The sequence below is a fragment of the Propithecus coquereli genome, unplaced genomic scaffold (assembly GCF_000956105.1).
Source record: "Propithecus coquereli isolate 6110/MARCELLA unplaced genomic scaffold, Pcoq_1.0 Scaffold375, whole genome shotgun sequence".
Taxonomy (NCBI): domain Eukaryota; kingdom Metazoa; phylum Chordata; class Mammalia; order Primates; family Indriidae; genus Propithecus; species Propithecus coquereli.
This window is the reverse complement of record NW_012149452.1, coordinates 1,390,630-1,415,889: the sequence shown is the minus strand read 5'-3', so window position 1 is coordinate 1,415,889 and position 25,260 is coordinate 1,390,630. Positions and strand designations below refer to the sequence as shown.

Here is a 25,260-nt window from a genome sequence, read left to right as displayed (position 1 = left end):
AAAAAGTAGTGCTTGAAGGATTCAGAATACAGGGCTTTGTCAGCAGTCAAATAGCATGGAGGATACTGCACATAGCAAAATTGCCAATTCTTACTGCACCGAGGGGAGCTATCCCTCCTCGTGGTCTGGATGGAGAGTTTTGGAGAAACCCAATGGGGATAAGCGTACGGTGAGTGGTGTGGGGCCTGCTCTCTGGTTCTTTCTGGGGAATTGAAACTGGATGTAGGTTGGGTGGATGTAGACAGAGGTCACAGGATAGATCTTGGAAAACACAGAAAGGTACTTCTGCCCAGATCGTCACAGCTATGATGGCTGCAGGCCTCTTAGAGTTGTCTCAAATTCCGCATCACCCCAGAGCAAAACAGCCGGAGGTGAGACAGATTAGCATTGGCTGAAGAGAGTGGCAACAGAAGAGCCTAAAGGCTCCTTCGCATGACCTGGTCAGGCTGGCAGAGTGTGAGGGAGGCTGCTGAGGGTCCCCAGGCTTGTGAAAGCAGGATGAGGGGCTGGACAGGCCAAGGCTCTCAGGACATGTGCTAAGAGCTGGTAGCTGGATTTGGATGTCTGGGAGAGTCCAAGTGATTACCCTTTACAGCCTTAGGCCACTGCAGGTATCACAGACAACAGCAGCAGAAGCTGACACTTGATTTTCGTGCCCCTAAACATGGTAAGACTTGTGAAGGACATGCCTCCCCCCGCCCCCCGCCACCCCCATGCAGGACAACGTGCAAACCACCCAGCTAGTGACCTGCCTGGGGAAAAGGAAAGAAGTAGAAAGAGGAAATTACAATGGAACCCAATAATTACACAATAATTCACTCCCTTTTAAGTAAGCATTAACTAGTTATTATTCATCATCAAGGTTAGGTTTTTCCACCATCAGGAGAAGCAGAGGCTAATGAACATGCTGAATCCAGTTAGGGAGAAGAATAAAACTGTATTTATGCACATTTGAATGTGACTGTGAATTTTAAACCTACTTTATATTTTTAGATTTTTCAAGTAGTTGAGAATTTTAGGTTATAATTGCACTGTAGAATTAGAGATTTTAGTCTATTATCGGATAAGTTAGACTGGGGACATTTGCCTCATATATTGATGTTTTTCTTAACTATTGGTTTTTCTAAATATTTCATAAATACTTGTGGACTATACTCAGTATACCCCTCTTAATTCCTTTAATAATCATATTTTTAGATCATTTGCATACATATTTTTATCCGATTTATTAAAACATTGATAATAAAAATTAAAATCTTGCTCTATACTGTGTTTCTGTTCATCAAGCCATCCGTGCGAGGGGCACTGCTGTTCATGAACCGGACTGGCCAAATCACTGTGGCTATTCTTTGAAAAAATTGAATATTGATCATTCTCAAGCTATTGTCCTGCTTGGTTCAGCTGGCCTCTGACTGGCCCTGTCCCAAATTTCCAGCAGCGGCTTTTCTCCTTGAACTCTGGCCATTAGTTCATTCATCTGGTGATTTCACTGGTTAACAGCAGCCACTTTCCTCGGCCTGGCTTCAAGGCCTCGGCGTCCTAAAACCTCCACACAGGTACTCACGTCAGGGCAGCGTGAACCAACATCTACATAGTTTAAAATGGATAGTTTTTTATCTTTGCATTTATTGATATTTCATGTGCTACACACACGTCATAAGTGTTTTTAATTAGAGATCAAAATGATTATTTTACAACAGCCTTTATTTTTTATCTTAATTTTTACTTTTGAAGGTAATAATTTTTCTACTCATGTTCTCCTTCTGTACAAATTTATTTGGTACATCTTTGTCCCTAAATTAAACCTTTGTTTTCTTTTTTTTAATTTTTAATTTTCTTTTACTGATTTCATTGTTGAGGCTGCTAATGATGTGAATATGTGTTTCTACTTAGACTCTGGAATATTTCATTATGCAGCAGATATTGTTGATACTGAACAGTATTATTTATATTTCAGGGTGCGTAGTCTGTATGAAGAGGCCTTCAGTATGTGGAAGACAAGAGCTGGAAACCAGCTTCCATTAGATCACGTAGTCATTCACTGACTAAATTTCCACAGACTTTTCAAACAAAATTTGTCTTATCCCACCAGTAATTTTCAGTTAAAATTAATCAAAAACTCTTTTATTCTTATTATTCTCCTACCAACCCTCAGAAACACTTGCAAACATTAATTCTGATTTTTGGTACAAATTCAGTTCCCTGAGTAGCTGTTGAGGTCCTACTTTCTGTGAGTCGTGATTCCAGGCTCTGTGCTGGAATTAAGGATAAATCATACACTGTCTCTTCTCTTTAGAAACGTAGGCCAGACATTAACAACAAACCTGTCCTCCAACAGATTGATGGGGTGCAAAGTATGATAAGAACAGTACAGAGACAGACTGTGCTATGCAAGCAAAGAAGGAGGAGGGATTTGGAAACAACTGTGGAAACCAACCATGGACTTGGAGTATAAAGTAGAATTTTGAGGAATGTATTTAGGAATATAGCATTACAGAAAGATATATGAAGAAAACTATGGAGGGTGATAGAAAGGATCCCCACCCCAGGCCGGAAAATAAAAAGCGATTGATGATACCCATACAAGTGACCAAAAGAAAAGGAAACCGTAGAGTTTTAAGTTATAAATAAAATGAGCAAGATACGTTGGAGTCGTGACAAGATCTTTGAATGCTGGGCTGAATAGAGAGTTACTGAAAGATTTTTAGTAGAAAAATAACAATCATCTTTACGAAGATATCACTGATTGCAGTTAGAGGGCAGAGGTTAGATCCAGGAGGCTTATTGTGCCTCTGGTGACAGGTGATGGAAGCCCCAAAAATGCTGTATAACTGTTACAGGTGAGGGAGCCCAATGCAGTGAGCCAGAGATCTCCAGACAGCAGCAAGGCAAACTCACTGTCTCCTTCAAGTTTTTGCTCAAAGGCCACCATCTCAATGATGCCTACCCTGACCACCACGTCTAAAATTGCAACATCTTTCCACCATCCCTGAACTCCCAAACCCATTACCCTGATCTATTTTTGTTCTTCCCATAGCATATGGCATTTTCTTACTACATCACTCACTCACTTGTCACGTTTCTTACAGTTTGTCTCTCCTGCTAGAAGGCAAGCACCACGAGGACAGGAATCCTTGTCCTCTTCATTCATCTGGCTGAAGCACATAAAGGGTGCCTGGCACACAATAGGTGCTGAACAAACATATGTCGAATGTTTTGGAATATCTCCCTGAGAAAAGTTTCTCAAAGAAACAGATAATATCTTATCCAGTTTTCAATATGTAATTCCAAGAAGTATGATTGAAACTATTATAATAGAGTCAACAAATATTTGTTGAATTGGATAAAAAAAAGATGACTAGCATTTCTTCCAAATCTGCTTTTGTCTTATTATCCTTTTCGACAATTCAGCCTCTTTCTTTTCTTACTTTTCTTGTTTGCTTGGTCTTGGCAAATTGCATGGTGTGCCCTTCATTGATCTGAGTGGCCAACAAAAGCAGGTATTGGATTGCAAAGTTTCACTCATGGTCTCATCATTTTGGACAAGAGGGTCTCTTTGGTAACTGGCTGGATTTGCTGTTGTCACAGGGGGACTCCAACTGGGTGAATCCCCTGAGAAGCTTGCTTTGCTGTTAAATGCATGAGGTCCCAGAATCTGCCACTCTCTTTTCCTTTAATCTTATTTTTCTTCTTCTGTCTGGTATTTACTTGTCTCTTTTTCAGTCTTTGATGTGACTTCCATGGCAATGAGTTCATTCCTCCCTATTGGCTGTTTCTCTGACCCTGTTTAAAGGCGGGAGTCTTCCTTTTATGAAGATTCTACTTTGCATCTGACTTGAATTTCTGATACTTTTGAAGTTTCTCATTTGTAAATATTTGTCTCACTTTTGCCCTGACAGTCCACTTTGTAACAGAAGGGGTATGAAAAAGGATCCAAACTGCCCTCTTCTTTCTCAGCCTTTAAGATTTGCACTGTTGGGTGTTTGTTGAGATGTAAAAAAAGTTCATGGCCCTTCAGGAGGAAAAGCCCACCACTGGCCTTTGGGACAGTAGTAAAGGGTTGGTGAATTTCTACTATTAGAAATGAGGCTACCATCTTTCTTTTGGTTTCCTATTGTATTATCCTGGATGGAGCTGGAGCCCATCCTTCTAAATGAAGTATCACAAGAATAAAAAAACAAGTGCCACATACACTCACCATCAAATTGGTGCTAAGTGAGCAATATTAATGTGCACACATACTAGTAACATTCATCAGGTGTGGGGCAGGCGGGGGTGGGTAGGACGAGATGGGTAAATCCACACCTAATGGAGGTGGTACATGATGTCTGGGGGATGAGCACGCTTGTCGGGGGGTGCAAAGGCAATTTATGTAACCAAAATATTGGTATCCCATAATACTCTGAAATTTAAAAAAGAAAAAGAAATGAGCCCAAGAATTTTTAATTTTTCTGGTGAAATCTCTTGATTTTTAAATATTAGCCTGAATTCAAATGATTAAAAAACAAAGAAAGAAAAACAGCATACAAGCCACATGTGTTGATGGTAATCCAAATCTTGCCCAGGGTCACAGTTTTATAAAACTTCTGTTCTACTGAGTATGGCCGGATCAATGACTCAATCTGTCACATCTTTGGATCTTCTGGCCCCTATAACTTTACGATGTTCACAGTGTACATGATACCTTATTTCTGCCCCTACTTTGGAGTCATATATCGCGAGAAGGCAATTGGTTACATGTTAACCAAAAATTACCTCTTCTTTATTGCTTCTATAATCTATTGGTTCACAATTTTCCAGTATGCCCTTGTTTCTACATAATAATCATCCTCTTTCTTTTTTGCTGGAGGAAGACAGTGAGTGATATCTTACCCAGGCACAAGCCTACATTGAAAGGAGGCAGCATTGGCCTCAACAGTTCTCCCTGTTAACAGAGCACCTACGTTCCCTCTCCTCGTTCACGCCTGGCTTCCTGTCCCGCGACCAGGTCCCCATCCCTGCCCGGACAGTCTGGCTTTGGCTGCTGACTCAAGCCCAACCACTGCCCCTTACACTCCACCCAGGTTTGGCCTCTCTAGTGTAACCCTCAGGGCTCTGTCTTGCATGGGGTTTTGTTTTAGTCAGATTGTTTTTATGTATTGAGCACCACGCTGACTGAGAACTTACTTTCACTAGTTTTTCTCTAAACTTTGACTTGGATCCTATTAATTATTTCATTTTACCATTGGGAGAAAAAAAAAGATGTCATGTAGGGTTTAGTAGCTTGCCAGAGGCCTCGCAGCCCCGAGGTGGGGGAGGTGGAATCGCAAGTCCTTCAGTCCAGAGCCCCCTCTCTTAACTGCTGCACACAGCGGCTCCCTCTGGCTTCCTCTAGTTCTCATTCTATTGAGTAACCTTGCAACAAATCAGGCCCCAGGGTAGGGTGGCAACCTGTCCCAGTTGGACTGAAACATTCCCATTTTCAAAACTAAAAGTTTTGCACCCTCAGAGCCCTCCCAGTCCTGGGCAACTTGGTGCAGCCTGCCCCATTATCTCAGGCAAAGCAAGCAAACTGTCCTGTGCTATCTGGTGACCTGCTGCAGCCCTGGTGTGCATGGCAGCAGTAGAAGCCACCAATATTTTCTCGACAGTATACATCAGCTGTTCTTATTTTCTCTGACAGAGCAAGCCTGTGTTCTCAACCTACTCACTATCAGGGTTTGCACCAGGAGGTACACTAGGGGTCTTCAAAATGTTTGTGGAAAAAATAATTAGAAGATAAAAATGAAAGACATAAACTTTATTTCTTAGCATAAGCTCCATTAGTTCGAGGCACTGTTGTAAGCACTGATATCAGCCATTCAGTCCATCCTTAAAGAATTGAGGGTCCTGGGTTTTAACCATGTGAATACTTTTTTTTTTTTTTTACTGTGTTAACTGAAGAAAAGTGGGTGCCCTTTACAGATTTCTTTTTAAGATTAGAAAACAAAAAGAAATCAAAAGGAGCCAAATTACAACTATAAGGTAGAAACCTAATGATTTCCTATCAAAACTCTTGCAAAATTACCTGTTTGATGAGAGGAGAGTGAGCAGGAACATTGTCATGGTGCAGAAGGACTCTCTGGTGAGGCTTTTCTGGATATTTTTCCTCTAAAGCTTTGAAATAACTTTCTTAACACACTCTCATAATAAGCAAATGTTATTGTACTTTGGCCCTCCAGAAAGTCAACAAGCAAAATGCCTTCAGCATCCCAGAAATGGTAGCCATGACCCTTGCTCTTGACTGGTCCACTTTGGCTACGGCTGGACCACACCCAACTCTTGGTAGCCATGGCTTTGGTTGTGCTTTGTCCTCAGAATTGTACTGGTGAAACCAAGTTTCATCTCCTGTTACAATTCTTTGAAGAAATGCTTCAGGATCTTGATCCCACTTGTGTAAAATTTCCACTGAAAGCTCTGCTCTTATCTACAGCTGATCTGGCTGTAATGCTTTTGATACCCATTGAATGAAGAGTTTGCTGAACTTTAATTGTTGGTCAGAATTCTGTGAGCTGGACCAGTTGAGACATCAATGGTGTTGGCTATCATCTGTGCTGTTGATCGTAGGTTCCCTTCAAAAGCATGAGCAAGATTAATGTTTTCCTCACAAACTGATGTGGATGGTCTGCTGCTGCAGGCTTCATCTTCAACATTATCCGGTCCCTTCTTAAAACGAGTCATCCATTTGTAAACTGCTGATTTCTTTGGGGCATTGTTTCCATACACTTTTCGTAAAGAATCAGTGATTTCACCATTCTTCCACCCAAGCTTCACCATAAATTTGATGTTTATTCTTGTTTCTTTTTTAGCAGAATTCATGTCACTCTGATAGGGGCTCTTTACCTCTTAATGCCCTCAATAGATTCTTTTCTGACATAAGTTCATTTTGGTGCAAAAATATTTTGAAATTCATGCACAGTTTTTTCATAATATGCAACTTTCCTGAGCCTTTTGAAGACCCCTTATATTCAGGACATTGTTTTTATGAGTGTTGTTGTTGTCATTTTTGCTCTTGGTCCAAATCTGATTGACTGCTAGGCCTATGGTTCTTTTCTCTAAATACATATTTTTTTCCACAGATTAACAGACATTAGGTCCTGACACAACCCAAATGACCTAACACATATTTTATAATTTTTTGTTTGAATGAATTTACACTATTTTTATCTTAGGTTTTTTGGCCAATGGGTTAAATCATGTACATTTCAGTACCGAAGCAAAAAGCTCAGTGGAAATCCTGCCTTCAGCACCCCCTACCCGGAGGCCAGAGGGGCTTCTGGCATGGACCTGGAATCCTAGAGGTCCCATGGTGGCCATCCTCCAGTCACGCCCTGTCTTGCAAAGGAAGGTGCCTGTGAGACAAGGCGGAGATGACTATATGAAGCTGCCCCCACCCCTGTAGACCATGATCTTGCCACAAAGCACCCCAGAGTCTCCTGCCTCATCCACTCTGAAACTCCACTGAGGGTCTGCACTGTTTTCTTTCCCGATCTGAGGAGTGGCCAAAGGGCAGCTGTTTGCAGCACAGACAGAGCTTGGACATGTGGGCTGTGTTTGTGAAGCCATATCTGTCACGGGAGGGGAGTAGACCATATTTTATTCAATAGTTGCTTAGGTTGATTTGTAATTCTTTAAATATTTAGATCCATGGTATGTGCTTCTCCATTTGTACTCTTGCCTCAGGCCCTACAAATATACAAGTCGGGCCTGACTGACTTTATTATCATTGTATTGATGATTATAGTAATTTAGTAACAGTAATTAGTATAGTAATTTAGCCCAAATTTAGCCAGTCTCTAAATGTCTTATTAGCCACTTCCATTAGAAGTGGCAGGCTAATTAAAACCTACTATCATCCCTCTAATAGAAAACAAGAAGATATGGCATCATTCACTCTTTTAGTTCAAGTTAATAAAAACAATGATTTTTTTCATATACTACTGGTATTGAGATAGTCCCTCCATCATATTTGAAACAATTAATTTACTTGTAATACACACAAGACGAGTCTTTATATATCATTTCACTAAAATAAAACTTGGAAATATATAAAATTAGCAAGATGACAAACCACAGAAATTTTAAATTTAAAATTAGAAGTAAATATGGCACCAAGTAACATAATTTGAAGCATTGTAGGTAAGCAGAGGCCTGGATAAGCCCCAGAGTCTGCGCTTGTGTCTCCCGGGTTTGATTCTCCCGCCCCCAGAAAGAAGGCCCTGCCATCAGATGGATCTAGGGTCGGAAGACCACACGGACCAGGGCGCAAATACTGTTTCTGTTACTTGGTGGCTATTAGAGAATAGGATTAGGACATTCCTTAATCTTGTTTTTGTATTTGTGATATAACATATGATAACCTCCTTCGCAGGGCTGTTTTGGGGGTTAAACAAAATCACAAAATGCCATATATAATAGAAACTCTTTTTTTTCCTTCCATTTTTTCTGTCTCACTTCTCTTTTGCATTTACTCATTTTCCTTTCATTTTTTTTTTCAGTTTATTTTTCTCTATGAAGGCCTTCTACTTTAACCTTGCAACTGAATTTCCAAAGAAAAAACGATCGATAACAATTATACTATCACATAATCTGGAAAACAGTTTCCTTAATGATCTGTAGTCATTTTGATCACCAAATACATAGTTTTATTATGTCTTGCCAGTCCTTTAATCATGTCTGAAGTATAAGAGAGGTGTCCACCAGGAAATGCCATGCAAAAGTAAGGGCAACAGCGAGGGGTGGCCTCTGAGCATGGAGAAATTGCCAGGAACTCCTTAAGGGAAGGAAAGTAGGGTATGAATTGATATTGTTTATAACTCATAGAAAATTCATTCATTTACTCAAGGGCATGGATTGATATCATTTATAATTAACGGAAAGAAAATTCATTCACTTACTCAATAAATGTTTATGGAGTGTGTTTTATGTGCCAAACATAATTCTATAGAAATAGATGAAAGTAAAGAAGAAAATCTCAACCTTTATGATGAGCTTAAATTCTATGACTGGGGTGGGAATGACAAGCAAATAATTTAAAAAATAGGTAAATTTAATTGTATATAATAATGTGTTAAGCGTTAAAAAACTATGCATAAAAATAAATTAGAGGCCGGGCGCGGTGGCTCACGCCTGTAATCCTAGCACTCTGGGAGGCCGAGGTGGGTGGATCGCTCAAGGTCAGGAGTTCGAGACCACCCTGAGCAAGAGCGAGACCCTGTCTCTACTAAAAAAAAAAAAAAAATAGAAAGAAATGATCTGGACAACTAAAAATATATATATAGAGAAAAAAATTAGCCGGGCATGGTGGCACATGCCTGTAGTCCCAGCTACTCGGGAGGCTGAGGCAGGAGGATTGCTTGAGCCCAGGAGTGTGAGGTTGCTGTGAGCTAGGCTGATGCCACGGCACTCACTCTAGCCCGGGCAACAAAGCGAGACTCTGTCTCAAAATAAATAAATAAATAAATAAATAAATTAGAGCATGCCATTTTAGTAGCAAGTATAAGAACTGCCTTTTAAATCATACATTCTTTCTATTGCCTAGGTTTCTTCTTCAAATACTTTTTTGCAGGTGGTACATCATTCAAAAAGCTTATAGAGAAAGTAAAAGTAAAAGGTAAACCTTCCTTCCTCTTTTATCCCCATCTCTGAGATCCTGTCTCAACTGGTGCTTTAGTATACTTACAGAAATTTCTTTGCCTATATGTGTTTTCAAGTTTATGTGTTCCTTTCTGTTTTTTAAACACAGAAACTGTTTACACTGCCCTACGCATTCATTTTTCTTTTCATTTAACAATTTATATTGGAGACAGTTCTGTATCAGGACATATAGGATGGCCTCATTCTTTGCAACGAGTTCAGTGCACTTTTGTGCGAGTTTGTGAAGCACGTGCACACAAGGCAAGCCAGAGGCCGAGGCCTGGCTAATGGACTGGTAAAGACAAAGGAGTCGTTTTCAGATTCAGACAGTGTTTGACTTGCACAGATGTCAAAGGAAAGAGCAGCCACACCGCGGCTACCCGTGGTCCCTATCCCACATGCCAGAAAGGACGAGTCCTAAACAAAAGGGGTCAGATGACTACAGCGTGAGCTGCAGGATTCCCCTCGATGAGGACCCAATTCTAGACTGTAGATAAACCATTTTATATGACATGCTCTGTTCTGAGAGGAGAGGTAGACACCTCAAGCCTCATTAGAATCTGGGAGGTGATGAGAAACATGATGGCCTCCCGGGGGTGGGAAGGCAAGAGGGACACGGCCTCAGAGGAGCTCCTCCCAGGCTCCACCCTCTGAAGTTCTGGGAGGGGGGTCCTGCCAAGGCTCTCAGGTCAGCTGTGGTGCGAGCCTTTGGCTGTGTGGCCTCTCTGGACACCTGCAAGGTCACCGGACAACATGGCAGAGTTGATCCCACAGGGGGCTTGCCATAATTTTTAACCATGATGGATTTTGGTGTAATTTCTAATCTTCTTTTATTCTTAGCATATACTCCTTTGCATACATTTACTAATAATGGTAGCATAAATTGCTAGAAACAGAATTGTTAAGTTGAAGAGCATTTGTTTCCACATTTGAATGGCATTACCTTTTCTTTGATATTGTATTGGTTACAGTGCCATCAGCGATGTATGAAGTAGTTCTGGCTCCTTTATATCCACGCCAATAGGATTTATTATAGAGTGTGGGTCTTAACACTCTAAGTTAAAAATACTGTAGCATCAGTTGGCATTCTTTTTTTTTATGAAGTTAAACATGCTTTCATATATATGAGAGCCATTTGTGTTTTTTATATATTCATGTTCTTTGCCTATTTTTCTGTTGGATTATGTAGGTTTTAAAAAAATTATTTATAGGAATTTTTTATTTATTAATAAAATTACGATTTTTTTGAAGTGCTTTTTTCAAGGTATTTGGTGGATGTTGATGTCATCATATATATTTTTTTGTGGAAGGTCATGTGGTTTGTAAAAAATTTTATACCAACAAAATTTTTCATATATTTTTTTCCAGTTTTCTGAAATTAATGCCATGCTTAGAAGACCTTCCAGTACTCTTAGATTATAAATATTTTATCTCAATTTTTTTTCTTTATTTTTGTTATACCCTCCTCCCCACCCAATTTTTAAAAAGCTTCAATAAAACTTATTTCGGAAGATAGGTGAATGCATATGCATTTTTAAATGTTTGGGGATTTTAGTTTAATGTACTTTCTTGGGTTAGTTTTTTTGTTTTGTTTTGTTTTTCTAACTAAGAAATTTTATTAAAATATGTTTTGTAAAATATCTTTCCAGTATCTATGAAGTGATAATGTGTAACTCAGATATTTTTAAAAACATGTTTTTATCAGTTTGGGTGCTTATAAAATGCTATATAAAACAGGGTTACTGAGCACTCTTAATGAGAAAAGACTTCTTAGATTACAAGGATGTCAAAGAAGGACGAAGGTCCTAAAAATATCTCTTTTCTAAAGCACTTCACTCCAGGCTGGGAGTAAAGTGAACTGTTACAGTCTTTCTTACAGCATTTGGAGAAGTCAGATAGGTTAAGTGATGTGAACTGGGAAGACATTCCAATGAGAAGTAAAGAATCTACATTCTTTCTGCTTCTAATTTTTTTGACAGCAGATTCTATGAGCCCTTGTCTGTGTTTGCCTTCTGGGCTGGAAGGGAAGCCGATACCTACATACATTACAGTGTAGCAAATCTCATACTAGTCGTCTCACAGAATGTCATCATGTCATTTGATTAATACCCTTAGGGTAGTCTAAGATGAGGAATGAAAGCTACCACCTTTTCTTGCCAAATATTACCACATCATGGTAACTTTGAAAAGGAACGTAGATCCGCAGATTCGCGTGATATAATTAGCTCTGATATAAATTTCCATAGGGTCCAGCGGTGCATGTGAGAGCAGCCAGTACTCTGACCACGGGTCACTGGCATGTATGGTCGTGAACTCAGTCATCCTTCCAGCTGGTGGTGTTCAGGTCTCATATGTGCTCATTGGGCCCATGGCAGAAAGCAAATCAGCAACCTAGATTCTGATCAATAAACAGCACTGGGGTAAAACAGACCTCAGAGGTGGGTATCTTATTCAGCTCTGTTCCTGAACAGAGCTGTGCAGTTTTGCTTCTGGGTTACCGACATGAGGAGCATTCATTTCCTGGGCTTATGCAAGTAGTTAGTGGTAAGGTGGTGATTAGAACACAGGCCTCCTGCCCCAGTGCTCTCTCTTCTCCCCACAGCATTGGGGGTGAATTTTCAAAGGCTGGGGACCTCTCTTGACACATAACTCCTGTCTTCCAGCGCAGCCAAGGTCTAACACTGTTGCTACAATCCGTCTTCTTTTATGATCATTGGATCGAGCTGTCTGCACAATCTGGAAAAGGCTTGAATTCCCTGAAGCAGAGGTTGCTTCAGAAGAACATTTCAAGGTGTCTCTTTCTTAGGGAGCATTTGTTATAAAGCATCAAGACATTCATGCTTGCCCTGAAGAAATCGGTTCCTGCCTTGTAAATTGAGTGACATCATTGGATTTCGTTTCCCTAAATGCTGACCACCTTCACTACAATGTCACTCAGCTGTGATCTCCCAGGGATTCCATACACAAGACACCACAGACAGGCAGACGTAGGCTTGCAAATAGATGTTAAATCTGGCAACAGTGTGCATTTTAGAACCATCTCCTAAGACATTAGAAGGAAAGTATGTAGGTGCAATGACGAGACTTAAAGGTGATTTTATGGGTTTTTCTTATTGTTGTCTTCAAACTCATAAACGATTTCTCTTTACTTACTTTGAATTAATTCCTATATTGTGTGTGTTCTTTAATTGTCAATCAAGTTGACAAAGGAGAGCGACTGATATTCAGATTTCCAGTTTTCGACAACTCAAAAACATGTACCTGTTATCTTGTATTCTGAGTCAAAGAGTGACAAGTCCTTTTTTGGAGTTAATGAATGGCATATTTTATCCACAGTATACTAAACTAAGGTTGAGATCAAAGGATCTTTCTTACTTTCATGACAGTGATTGAAAAAAAAAAATGAGTCAGCTCCTGATTTTTCAATTATTCATCTTCCACGGTTCTACTGACTGTCCCGCGAGTGATCGAAACTGCCTCCTAACAGGCTGTCCAGGCTGGGACACGGACACACACGCCCAGACACACGTGCGTGCGTGTGTATAGACACAGGATTATTTTACTGATATAAACAATGTGTAGAACACAATTTATGAATAATAATAAAATATACAATAATCTTTACTGTAAATTCAATATAATCGGTTCTTATAGAATGCTTTTGTTGATTTTTTTGCTGAGCCTCGTTCATCTGTAGGCACATACAGTCTCTGTCAGATATTCTTCTTTTTTATTTCTTTATTTCTTTTACAAGCTTTAAAAATGTAAAAAATGTAAAAATTAGTCTTAACTTACAAGCTGTAAGAAAACAGGCTTCAAGCCAGACATGTAGTTTGCTGACCCTTGGTCTTGACAATCCACAAAACAATAAAATCAAACCTCGATGTGTAGTGTCTGTCGATCTCTGTAGTGTAAATACTCCCACTAGGGCGGATGCCAAGCTACCAAAGCGATGTCACCGGACTCGGGGTTGGAAGAGCTGTGCCGTCGCAGCCCCGAGGGGAGTATTCCCACCGCACAGACACAGCAGTCCTGACAAACCTCAAGAGCACGTGCAGATAAACGATGCGTAGAAAAGCATGTAGATATCATACAGAAAAATAATTAGGAATCAATGAATTTATTAATTATTAAAGTACTTTATTTAACTGCAAGTTTATATAACTTAATTTTTAATAATGGCTGTGTTTACCAGCCACCTCACAAATCTTTCGAAAATCTAGCATTTGGGCCTGGTGAATCGATACAAGCTGACGCCAAGACACACCGCGGGCCTATTTATGTACATGTCATACTACTGGGAACTATTTGGACATGTCATGCGCTGTGCCCTGGAGTGCCCTTCTGACCTTCCGCATCACGCTAGCCCTACTCTTCCTTCCAGACGCAGCAGCATCTCCTGCTAGTAGTGCATCTTCTGCCATTTTTCTAGGTTGAGTCGGGTCCTCTGCTTTGTATAAATATACAGTTATAATTATACATAATTGTAATATGAACATTATATAAATATATAATGTTTCTGCCATTTTTCTAGGTTGAGCCAAGTGCCCTTTCCCCATATAAATATATGATTATAATTACATATAATTATAATATATACATTATGTAAGAATATAACTGTATAAATATAAAATTTCTATTAAATATATTCCAAGCCCTCCATTCCCAGGGCTTCTCAACACTGTAGCTTTTACCTTCTTGTTCTGCAGTGCTTTGTTTCAGAGTGTAAACTTCTTCAACTCTGAGGGACTCTGCCTCAGTCATCTTTGTGTGTTCACTGCCCAGCACAGAACCTGGTGTACGGTAAGGGCACAATACGGACTTCTTGAACTGAACTGCCAGCAGAGATGGCTAACTCTCGGCTGCCAGTTTGCAGGGCTTGGTGCAACCCTCTTTGTATTGCAGAACGGGTTCATTTCCCTGCGTCTCCCCTGCAAGACAGCGGGGGAGAAACAGCTCTCCGTGTGTATTAGTCAAACGTCTGCATCGGAATGGACGTTAAAGACTAGTGCCTACAGTGCAGGTGTTATATTCCATAGATTTTATTTATAATTTCTCTGTGTTCCATCAACTCAGATGATCAAAGCATGTTTTAAACAGGGAATGACTGCATGTAACCAAGAGACTAGACAGCGACATAGGGAAGCTACAAGCAGGAAACAAATGAAAGCAAGACGGAGACCTGCTCACTTTCAAATGCACGCAGTTAGCTGATACGTCCTGGGCTCCCTTCACTGCCCCCCCAGGAATCCCCCGGCCCCCTCGCTGCTCAGATTCTCTCTCTGGATGCCCACTTCATATACTGTCTGGCATCTAGGGAGCGAAGATGAGTCCCAGGGTAAGAGACCTCAGTGCCCCACATCTTCTCCAATTACTTTGCTCACTGTTTTTCTCACCGCTCTTGAGCAAGAGCCTGGGGCTGTGCGGGGAGAGTCAACCCACCTCGTAGTCAATGTCCAAGGCATCCGCCTCGCCCGTGGTCCGGAAGTGCTGCGTGTGCTTGTCCACAGTGAAGTTCACCTGCTTGCCGACCCGCTCCATGAGGACCGAGTGCCAGTGCTGATCGTCCAGGAGGCTGCCCAAGGTGGCCGAGGGCGGGCCACTGCCCAGCCGAGCTTTGCTGTCATCTGTGAAAAGGGGAGGGAGGCAGGATGGCGTCTGGGGTACTAGAACGTTCTGCAAGCGAGGCCAGCTCTCTCTATCCTAAAGGTAAAGAAGGAGGGTGTCTCTACAGGATAAGAACCGTGCTGGGCTTGCGAGGGAACAGCAGGCCCTGCACAGAGATTCCAAGACCAAATTCTAGTTCCCTTGGTACACGCACCCCCTTCCAACAGGAAGCGGCCTGTTCTCAGGACTTGGACAATTAAATAATAAAAGGAACTATAGCCTAATGACCGCACGACTAAGACTGAAACAGGGGTTTTCGCTTTTAGAAATCACGCACATTCTCTGAGTTTGCACAGCTCTTGCGTGGAGAAGGCAGATCCTGAGCTGTGCGTGGGAGGAGGGTAAGGCTGGGACAGGTGCTGGGGAGACAATGGGTGCTTTGAGTTAGGTAACTCTGTGGGCAAAGGCAAAGGTGAGGAAAGGGTCATTCAAGCTGCCATTGTTGAGTACCTACTGTGTGCATAGCACTTAAGTAGGAATTTATAACCCTCATCTTTAATCCTCTAAGGGAGAATAATTATCTATGGTTTACAAATAAGCAACCTGAGACTCAGGGAGGTTAGGACACATAAAAAGCGTCCTGGTGGTACACAGCACTGGGGGCAGGCACACGTGCTCGGGTGCAGCCAGGATTCGAATCTAAGTCTGCTTGCTCCCTTGTCCTCTGGCCACAGCCGCTGATCATGGGACAGGGCGCGGTGTGGACCATTCAGCTCAAGTTGAGCTTAGAAGACTCCTTGGGAGGATGTGAGCAATTCAGGTGGAAACTTATCTATTCATTTAAAACTGCCTGGCTCCCAACCCATCTCCCTGGCTTCCAATTTTCTGGAAGTCCCTGACTGTACCCTTCTACCAAGAGGAAAGCTTTTTTCTTCCCCTGTGGAACTTGCCTCAGTCTTAACAAAATGAACAATTATTACTTAAGTATAAATTTTCAATTTTTAAAATATTTTATGTATTGAGTCCCTTAGTAACTAAAGCTAAATGTCTGTCTCCTCTCCCCTGGGACGTGTGTCTCAGCACAGCAGCCAGAGCCTGCTCAGCAGTGAGAAGTTCGGCATCGGCCGCCACTTCCTCTGCAGGGTGCTAGCTCCCTCCTCCTCCATCATCGTGGCTCTGAGCCACTCACTGTTCCCTTCACTGCATTGCTTTGTTGCTTCATATGTGGCTGAGGTGGGGCCATCAAATTTGTTATAATTAGAAAGTGACAGCTGGTGAATTAATAGCTGACTTTATTTTGCTGGTTTATTCATTGTTTGCTCCACAACTTTTTAGTTCTCAACCATTTGTTGGATTATGCTAATGAATTAATGGATTTTTTTTTTATTTCTCCCTCCCTCCTTTCTTTCTTTCCTTCCTTCCATAAAATCTACCTGCACTGATCACAGTGAGAGGTGATGGATCACAGTGATCACAGTGAGAGGTGATAGATAAAGCAGATACAGAGTTTATTCTGCCCTCTCTGAAGGTCTTAACGTGGAGAAGCTCAACAAATAAATCCTACAGAGTGTTCTGACGGTACACGGCCCTTAGTGCGGGGACCGTGGACACGGAGGGTGGGGAGCTGTGAGGCTTCCTGACACAGCGGGCACAGGCTGAGACGGGAGCAGAAGGAGAGCACGGGTACAGCGGAAGGAGCACGTGCCACGCTCGTGGGGGAACATGGCAGGAAGGTTTCAGGGCAGAGCGCGAGGGGCTTGGGACCCGGCTCCATCATCCAGGGCTTTGTGCACAAGGATACACCGTTTATTTCATCTTTAAGGAAACTTAGCCTGCCTTGTAAACTATTGGTTCTAAGTAATAAGTCAGATCAGTTTAATATTGGAGTTTCACTTTGAAATTCATGTGCATCTCACTTTTTTCTCTTAAAAAGAGAAGGGGAAAAAAATGAACAATGGTTTATTGATAAGTCCAAAAGATTAAATATTTGAAAATTCAAGTCACCATATACATGAAAAGAAGAAAAAATGGAGAAAGGAGTCATGCCCTTTCCCCACTTATTTGTTCTGTGGCTGTTCTTTAATCGAGGCAATAATAATACCGATTAAAATAAAATGTTTTAATATGTTTCTCCATGAAGATTCCTGCTTCAAAATATGAACTTAATTATGGTAAGGTCAAATTGATTATATTTTTTATTTAACTTTTTGGATGCATTAACAATCCTCCTTTCCTCCCTCCCTCCATCTGGTCATCTTCTGGTACCCACAGGTAAACACTGTTGTTAAGGTCTTGCTTGTGCTTCCAGAAAAAAATTAGGCATAAGCAATCCAGGAAAGATGCTTATTTATTTCCCCTCATTTAATTTTTTATCCTAATGGTAAAATGAAATGCACATTTCTCTTCAACTTTCCATTTTTACTTAATCTATCCTGGAAATCTTCTTTTATCAAAATATGAAAAGTTTTCCCATACTGTTTACAGCTGCAGAGTATTCCATGGCCTGATATACATATATTTTATTTAACCAGTTTCCTATTGATACAATTTATATTTTTTTAACTTAGATACGCAGAACTGCTGAAATGCGGCATGTCTGTAGCCTGCATTCTTAGGTGGGGAATCGGTAGTCAAAGGTCCAAATAGCCCTCGATAGAGGCTGTACCTACTTAAACTTCTGCTAGCAATTCATAAAGGGGCCTTTTACTACAGCCTTGCCAACAAAATATGGTCTCGTTTTCAATTTTGCCTGATAGGTAAAAAAAAAATGTATTTCTGAGTAGTTTTAATATGCATTTCTTTAATATGAATGAGGTTGAAAATCTTTTCATTTTCATTTCCTTTTCTGTGAACTGTCTTCTCTTATTTCTTGCTTTTTTTTTTTCTATCAGTTTTCTTATCAATTTGTATTTAGCTCATTCCCTGCAATATGAATTTTGGCAATAACTTTTTGCCATTCTTTATTTATTTTTTTAATGTGGCTTTTCTGTTTTGTTGGTTTGTTTATTGGATTTGTTAATTATTGTGTTAATAAATTTATTTTTTTCTTTTATGTTTTCTGGATTTGTATTGTATTAAAGTTTAAAATGTTCTCCTCATTCTAAGGTCATTGATTAATTAGCTCAAGTTTTTTTTTCTACGTCATTTCATTTGGAATTTATTCTGGTGTATGGTAGGAGACAAAGTTCTACCTTGACTTTATATTTTGAGATGACTCTCCAGTTGTCTCAAGTCTACTATTTTAAAAGCTTTCAGTGATTTTATTTAAGGAAATAGGATGTGTAACTTTCAAACGTAAGGAGAAACACTACCAAATTGGATGACGTCGTTTGTTAAATAGATTAAATCAAAGTTTTCTCAACACAGAGATCAAGATCTTCCAATGCTAAACCTTCCAGTAGTAAGTTTTCAAGTTGGTTGTTGTCCGACATACACCCCTTGCATCCACTGCCACCATCAGCACTGCCATCTCAATGGGACTGAACATGGGTGGTAGGAAGCAGAGCCAGCAGTGGTAGCCCTGTCCACACTCTCCCCAAGGTCTAGAGTCAGCCCTGCCTCTCTTGGGTCCTAACTTTGGCTCAGAAAGTTTGCCACTATGGTTCCAACAATTCCACTCCTCACAATTTTAAGACTTTAGGGGAATAAAAATACATCCTCTTAAATAAATTAAAACAAGGTGAGTACATCTTGGTTTGGTTAAACAATTGAGGAAACTGAATCTCTGCTATTCATTAAGAAGAATGGTTATAATTGTATCTATGAAGAAGAAAGGATGGTAGTTCTAGGGAATGTTCCATCTTACCTAGAAATTCCATTATTAGAAATTACGATAAAAACTTAATTTTTAAGCAATTATCAGACTCTTTATCTTGGAATATCTATTTTAAGTTTTATCTCAGGGGCACTTAAGGTTTGATTACGTGCTTTAACTAGTTTCTAATTTGTTAAGGCAAGATTAAACTTGAGCAATTGTAAAGGACGAAAAAATAATAAAACTATGTAGAAGTTAACTTTCGAGCCAGGAACATTTAAGGAAAGTAGGTATTTTTAATTAAATAAAAACTTGTTTTTATGTGGTTAGAGGGATGGTTAAAATGAAAAAATATAAGTACTACCCAAGGCCCTAAAGAATATAATATTTTTAATAGAAATCTTGACATGTTTGCAAAAACATTTCTAATTTTATCTTCTTTATCCTCCTACCCTTAACCTCAACATGCTGTGAATAAATATGCCAATTCCTTCACTTTTAGTTAGAACTCACACTTTCTGGTAAAGGGCATGCATATTGCAGAGTTTTCACCCAGATGCTTTGTTTGATTAAATCTTCTTTCTTGGACTTATCTTAACAGCTCAAACGTGGATGCCACTTTAACTTGCACAGTCTGTGAATTTCAGATAGCCTAAGAAAAAGGGGATGGAAACTCTCTTGTTTAAGACTGTAATTCAGCAGAAAAAGCATCTTGGAAAGGGTTTGATTTACCGTTGATAGGTGGTGGCTGCTCATGTGAAATTCCCGATGCCAGCCTCCGTCCGACCTGCAGAATCGACCTTCCCACCTTTAATTTGTCAGATCATCAATACTGGTACTCACTTGTATTTATTAAGCTTATCACATAAGGTAAACACTTAACATATATTGTATCAATTATTCCTGAACACAACTCTTCAAAAAGTTCGGTCTCCAAGGAGCCACATGACTTATGCAAGGACTCAAAGAATCAGGGTTATGACTCAGCTCTATTTGACTCCAAAGCTAACATTCTCTCCATCATTTACTGTAAAAAATGATACTTCCATCGTCCCTCATTTCTCCTGTTCTTACTATATGTGTTCCACCATTGACCCATACAAGCCATGTAGCTTAGTAGGAGTGGAGGGTCTCGGAAAATAATTTGATGGTTTGGAAAGGAGAAAGCCGTGGAAAAGGAAAATGGGGCAACACTAACGGGGACACGATGTAGAATGAGAAGGCAAATTCCTCCTCTGTAGGCCAGCCAGGGTCATCAAGGCTCCCCTGCCACCCTTGCTCTGCAATATGCAGAGGTAAGGAATGGCCTCCTCTGCACTCAAGGGAGACCCCCGGAAGAAAATAAGAAGCTGATGGGACGCAGTGTGATCCCAGTGGACTTAGCCTTCAAACCAGAACAAATTTCCATGTATCTCTAACATAATGCTATACTTGTCTTTAGTTATTAGAAAATTTCTAAATTTTATTGACTAAAAATATTCTCTAGATTTAGGAGTTGTTGCTTAACTCTGGTCTCCACCTTGCGTCCCTCTTCTGTGACTTTGCAAAATGCTATCTGAATACATTTATGTTATGTGATTTTGATGATGCACAGTATTTTGTTTTTAATCAATATCACAAAGCTAGAAAGCAGGTGGAAATAATTATTTTATTAGGCTGGGAGCTCCTTGAAAATAGAGAGTGGTAAATTCCATTTTTAGCCCCCAGTGCCAAGTTTAATGCCTGAATTAATGTACTTATTCAGCCTATTCTTGTGGCATGAATGATAGAATTTATGAAAAATGTGGTGCACCTTGTCCCGTTGACACTCTGTCTGAATGTCTGCCTTTCTGCCTCTTCATAATCAAATCTCCATTTAACTCAGCGTTAATCCCGGACTCCTCTGTCCCATCCTGATCTCTCCATTATTACAACGTACCACACAAATGTTGACTGCTTGATACTGAAATGCATATTAAAATTACTCAAAATTACATTTTTTAACCTATCCAATGGGCAAAATTTTAAAGCTAGGCCATATTTTGTTGGCAAGCCTGTAGCAAAAGGGACTCTTATGAATTGCTAGCAGGCATTCGGATAGGTACAGCCTTCACAGAGGAAAACCTGGCAGTGTCTGTCAAATTGCAATCATGAAAATCAATGATATGAAGGTTTATAACATTTTAGTGATTAATGTCACCACATTAGGGTAGAATTAGAGAAGGCCCTAATCTCAGGTCTACAGCTAGGCAGCTACGTGACCTTGAGCAACTGACTGGGCATTACTGACCACTAGTTCCTTCATCTGTAAACGGGCTTAGATATAGCTTGCAGGATTGTCCTGTGATTCAGATGGGATACATATTTAAAATGCTTAAGGAAATGCCTAAGCTCTCAAAAAAATGATAACTTGAAAAAAATCTTCCATAGTGTTTAGTACAATTCTAGAAACACTACAAACATTCCATAAGTATGTATGATTTGGCTTATTAGAATGCCTGAATTTCAAAAGAGCTAAAGTAAATGTTCATTTGATTCTTTGGAGGATGTGAAGAACTTTCACCAATATCTCAATGATCGATCGTGTAATACGGAGCTTTGGCATCTGAACCCTGCACTTGGCACCCAAAGGACATCGTGCTCTGCACTGTTCCTTCTGTTCCAGGAGTCTCGCCCTACTGCGGCTGTGTATATTGGGGATTGCACACACATTCTGCCGCAGTTCAAAGGCTCTGGACTCATGTAAGGATGAGTGACCTGCTCGTACTATTGATGTTTTCTTTAGTTCTTACCACAGTTCCCCAGTCACGTAATATCTCTGCTCTTTGATTCTCTAGGTATGGATTCGGACTATTGTAATTCTACAGAAGGCAGACTACCAAGGGCAATTTGAATCAGATGTGAAAAAAGTGTGAAGGGGGAACATATCTAACCCCCTTATAGGTTGAAAGAAGAAATCTCTTTCCCATTTAGTAGTTCTGGAAAAATCAATGTTCTACCCTGAAAAAAAGTAGGCAAAGAAGAGCCACCTAGTAAAATTTCACCATAAAACTGATTCTGTCCAAATCAGACATAGAAAGTGTAACTAGATAATGCAAATCGGAGACTTGACAAAGACTGTCACTTAAAAACAACACGCACTGTATGTCTCCAAGCACCTTTCTCAGCAGCTGGCCGCAGTGGCGAAGTTCTTCACTCTCAGCCTGGATTTCTGAATTGCAGAGTCACTGATTAGATAATGAACATACATTGCACACTGGAGAATTGTCACTAAAGAAAACACTACTAGAATGTCCACGTCAGTTGGGGAGGGAAAAACTAAAACTCCCTCCTTTGTTGGACCAGCACCATTCTTTAGCCCATTAACTTGAATTCTCTCTCTCCCTTTCTCTTGGTGCTCCCTGCCTTCTGCACTTGGCTTACGCTTCTTTCAAAGGTACCTTTGATCACATTAAGGAGGCCGAGCCCCTTTCCCTCCTCCCTGGATAAAGGGAGTTGCTTACAACCAATGAACTCAGGACTGCCTATTGTGAAGCAGACCCTGATGGATGCCAAGCCACAGAAGGAGGCCTGTGTCCTAAATGTGCAGGAGGCAGGAGGACATTCTGTACTGAATTCACCAGCATTTAGTAAGTCTGTGGCTCACCCTGGCACAGCCAGGGCACTTAAAGTAAACAAAATTTCCCTTAAAAAAAACAAGGGAATGCCCAGAAACTTGTATTTGTCTCCTGACACATATCATCCCCTTCCCCCCTCCAAAAAAATAAATAAATAAATAAACAGACAAAAAACCTAGAGCAAATAAAACGTTTCTTTTTCATTTTTCCTCTGAAACCTAACTTTCATAAATGTTCCTAATAGAATAGATTGCAAGCAAGTCCCCTTATAATATATATGTGTATTAAAACTTGTTGAAGTTATTTTAGAGTTTGAATTACTAAAATAAGTAAATAGGTAGATAGATAAATAAATGCATAACAATAAGCTTGCAGCTCTCTCTGTATATCAACATTATCTTGTGTCAAAAGACACTGAACATTTCACAATATGTCATTTTTCTGCCTCCACCTGGGTAAGGAAAATATGTTACTTAGATTGTGCTCCAGTGACTTCCATCTGATGCACTGGAAGTGTCAGGAACTGTGACCTGCTACATAAAGGACTTCCCCATTGTCCAACATGAAAAGGGAAGAGACAAAATCCAACCCTACCCAAGTTGAGGTACAGGGCGAGCCTCCCCTTCTGGAGCTCCAGGGTTATGTGGTCTCCACGTTGACCTTCTCCATGGAACAGGACCCCATCCCCTTGCATGCTCTTGAACTTCAGGGAGATCACATCTTTGAGAGTGCTCATCAGCTTCTGATTGAACCTATACAGGAGGGAGCTTCGGCCGTCAAAGTCAGCGACGTCCGATTCTGGGCACAGAGAGACGGGTGGTGGGAGAGAAATCAGTGCATATCCTCATGATCGCTGTTCCCTTTCCCATCCTAATTGTTGTCTAATTCACAGAAATGTTCTTGAGATCTGGAAGGTCTGGTCTCAACAGGAAACATATAGAGCCGACCCAACCTAGTTAGACTCGGGAATTATTTATTTATGAGCAACCACCACAAACTGAGTCAAAGTGAACTGATCATCAGCTTAGAAGTAAAAACTCTCATTAGTGATATGTCAGCTTTTGCTGCAGGGCACAGGGTAAGAATACCACAACTACCAAGTCAGGTTTACTGTGCCAGATGCCTGGTTTATAATAACCTCTCACGGTTTACCCTCCTTATTAATTGGCTTCTGACAGTTGGAACCACTTGAATGCCTCATCCCAGGCTCAAGGTTACAGATGAAAAATAGATATCATTGATTATTCCAACTCTGGTTGAATAGTACTGTCTTCCTAGAACTCCGTGTTAAGAGGATTCTAAGACTTCTTCCAGGTTCAGCGGAAAAGCCTTGGTATTTGAATAGAGAAGGCAAATTATTGCATCCTTGTCATCCCTGCTTTATCCCATGCTGGTGATATAGATCCTTTTAGTGTTTTTATGCAAAATATCGAGTCATTATTATTAAAGCAAAAAAAAAAAAAAGAGAGAGAAGGCCAAGGAATCATGATTTAGATGAATTTACATAGTTGGCATATATAAACATGTCTAACAAATGTATGTCAGAGTCTGCCAGGAAGGACTCTATTTGGAAGGTGTTATCATAGGTTATTTTCACATTCTTCTTCCTATTTTTTACATAAAAAAGTTTTAGAGTGAGCTTTCATTACTTTTATAATAGGAAAAATGTAAGGCTATTTAATTATAACTTGAAACAGATTCATTATAAACCATCTCATGTGGGTGGCATGGTGGTGAATGGGTATATGTAGGGGATGGAATTATTCTTATTTGAAATCCAGTACCCAGGAAAACTTAATTTTTCACTATTTACCAAGCAATTAAAATCCTCAGCTTGAGAATACACAAGGATAAATTAAGTACTTTTTTTTGACCAAGGATCTAGAAACATTCTTTGTAAGTCTGAAATTCTGAAAAAGGAAAATAAAATCATACTTTTCTGTACTTAGTTTTAAAACACAAAATCATAATTTATTCCTATGAAATAAAGTAGTTATAACTAAAAGATCATTGGTGACTGCCTGGACCATAAAATGAAACTGTTCAGATACACAGAGATTTTCACAAATGCCCACCTTTCTCAGAACCTCCTCACTCCACCGCATCAGTGGCCCTACACCTGTTGTCTAAACTGGAATTCTACCCAAACCAAAGGCAGACTATAGACCACAGCTTCAACTGTGGAATAACAGAGATTGTGGTACAAATTAGGTCATGGATTTTCAACTGAAGCAGCCACAGCTTGCTAGCGGGTCACCTTGGGCAACTTTACCTCTCTAAGACTTGATTTCCTCATCTATAAAATCAGAATAATTATATCCATTGGAGAAGACTGCTGTGAAAATTAAATGTGCTAATACTTGTAAAGTGACAGCGCATCAAAGCAATGCCATCATGCATGGCACGTTATTTGTGTTACATTAATAATAAGCAGTAGGAGTATTAGTAGTGATCGGGATAACCAGAGGCCTGGAGCTCCTAACCTGGCTGGCACTCCATCTTCTCACCCAAAGGATGCTTTATCAGTGTTTGAGTCAATAGTTTACGGCTCAGGGATTGCCAAGGTGGCCCCAAGTTTCCTGCTCTGCGAGAAGTTTCCTTCTCACACGTAATGTTTTCTTCTGATTGCTTCCAGTCTGCCACGGTGCC

The 25,260-nt window shown here is 40.3% G+C and overlaps 1 protein-coding gene across 1 annotated transcript in view; it reads right to left on the bottom strand.

Annotated features, from left to right (window-relative positions):
* CNTNAP5 (contactin associated protein-like 5) overlaps positions 1 to 25,260 on the bottom strand; it is an 819,231-nt gene that overhangs the window by 403,301 nt on the left and 390,670 nt on the right. The window contains exons 5-6 of the mRNA XM_012651908.1: positions 23,206 to 23,409; positions 15,097 to 15,281 (exon numbers count right to left, since the gene is read on the bottom strand). Coding sequence (XP_012507362.1) covers positions 15,097 to 15,281; positions 23,206 to 23,409 — 389 coding nt within the window. The remainder of the gene's footprint in view (positions 1 to 15,096; positions 15,282 to 23,205; positions 23,410 to 25,260) is intronic.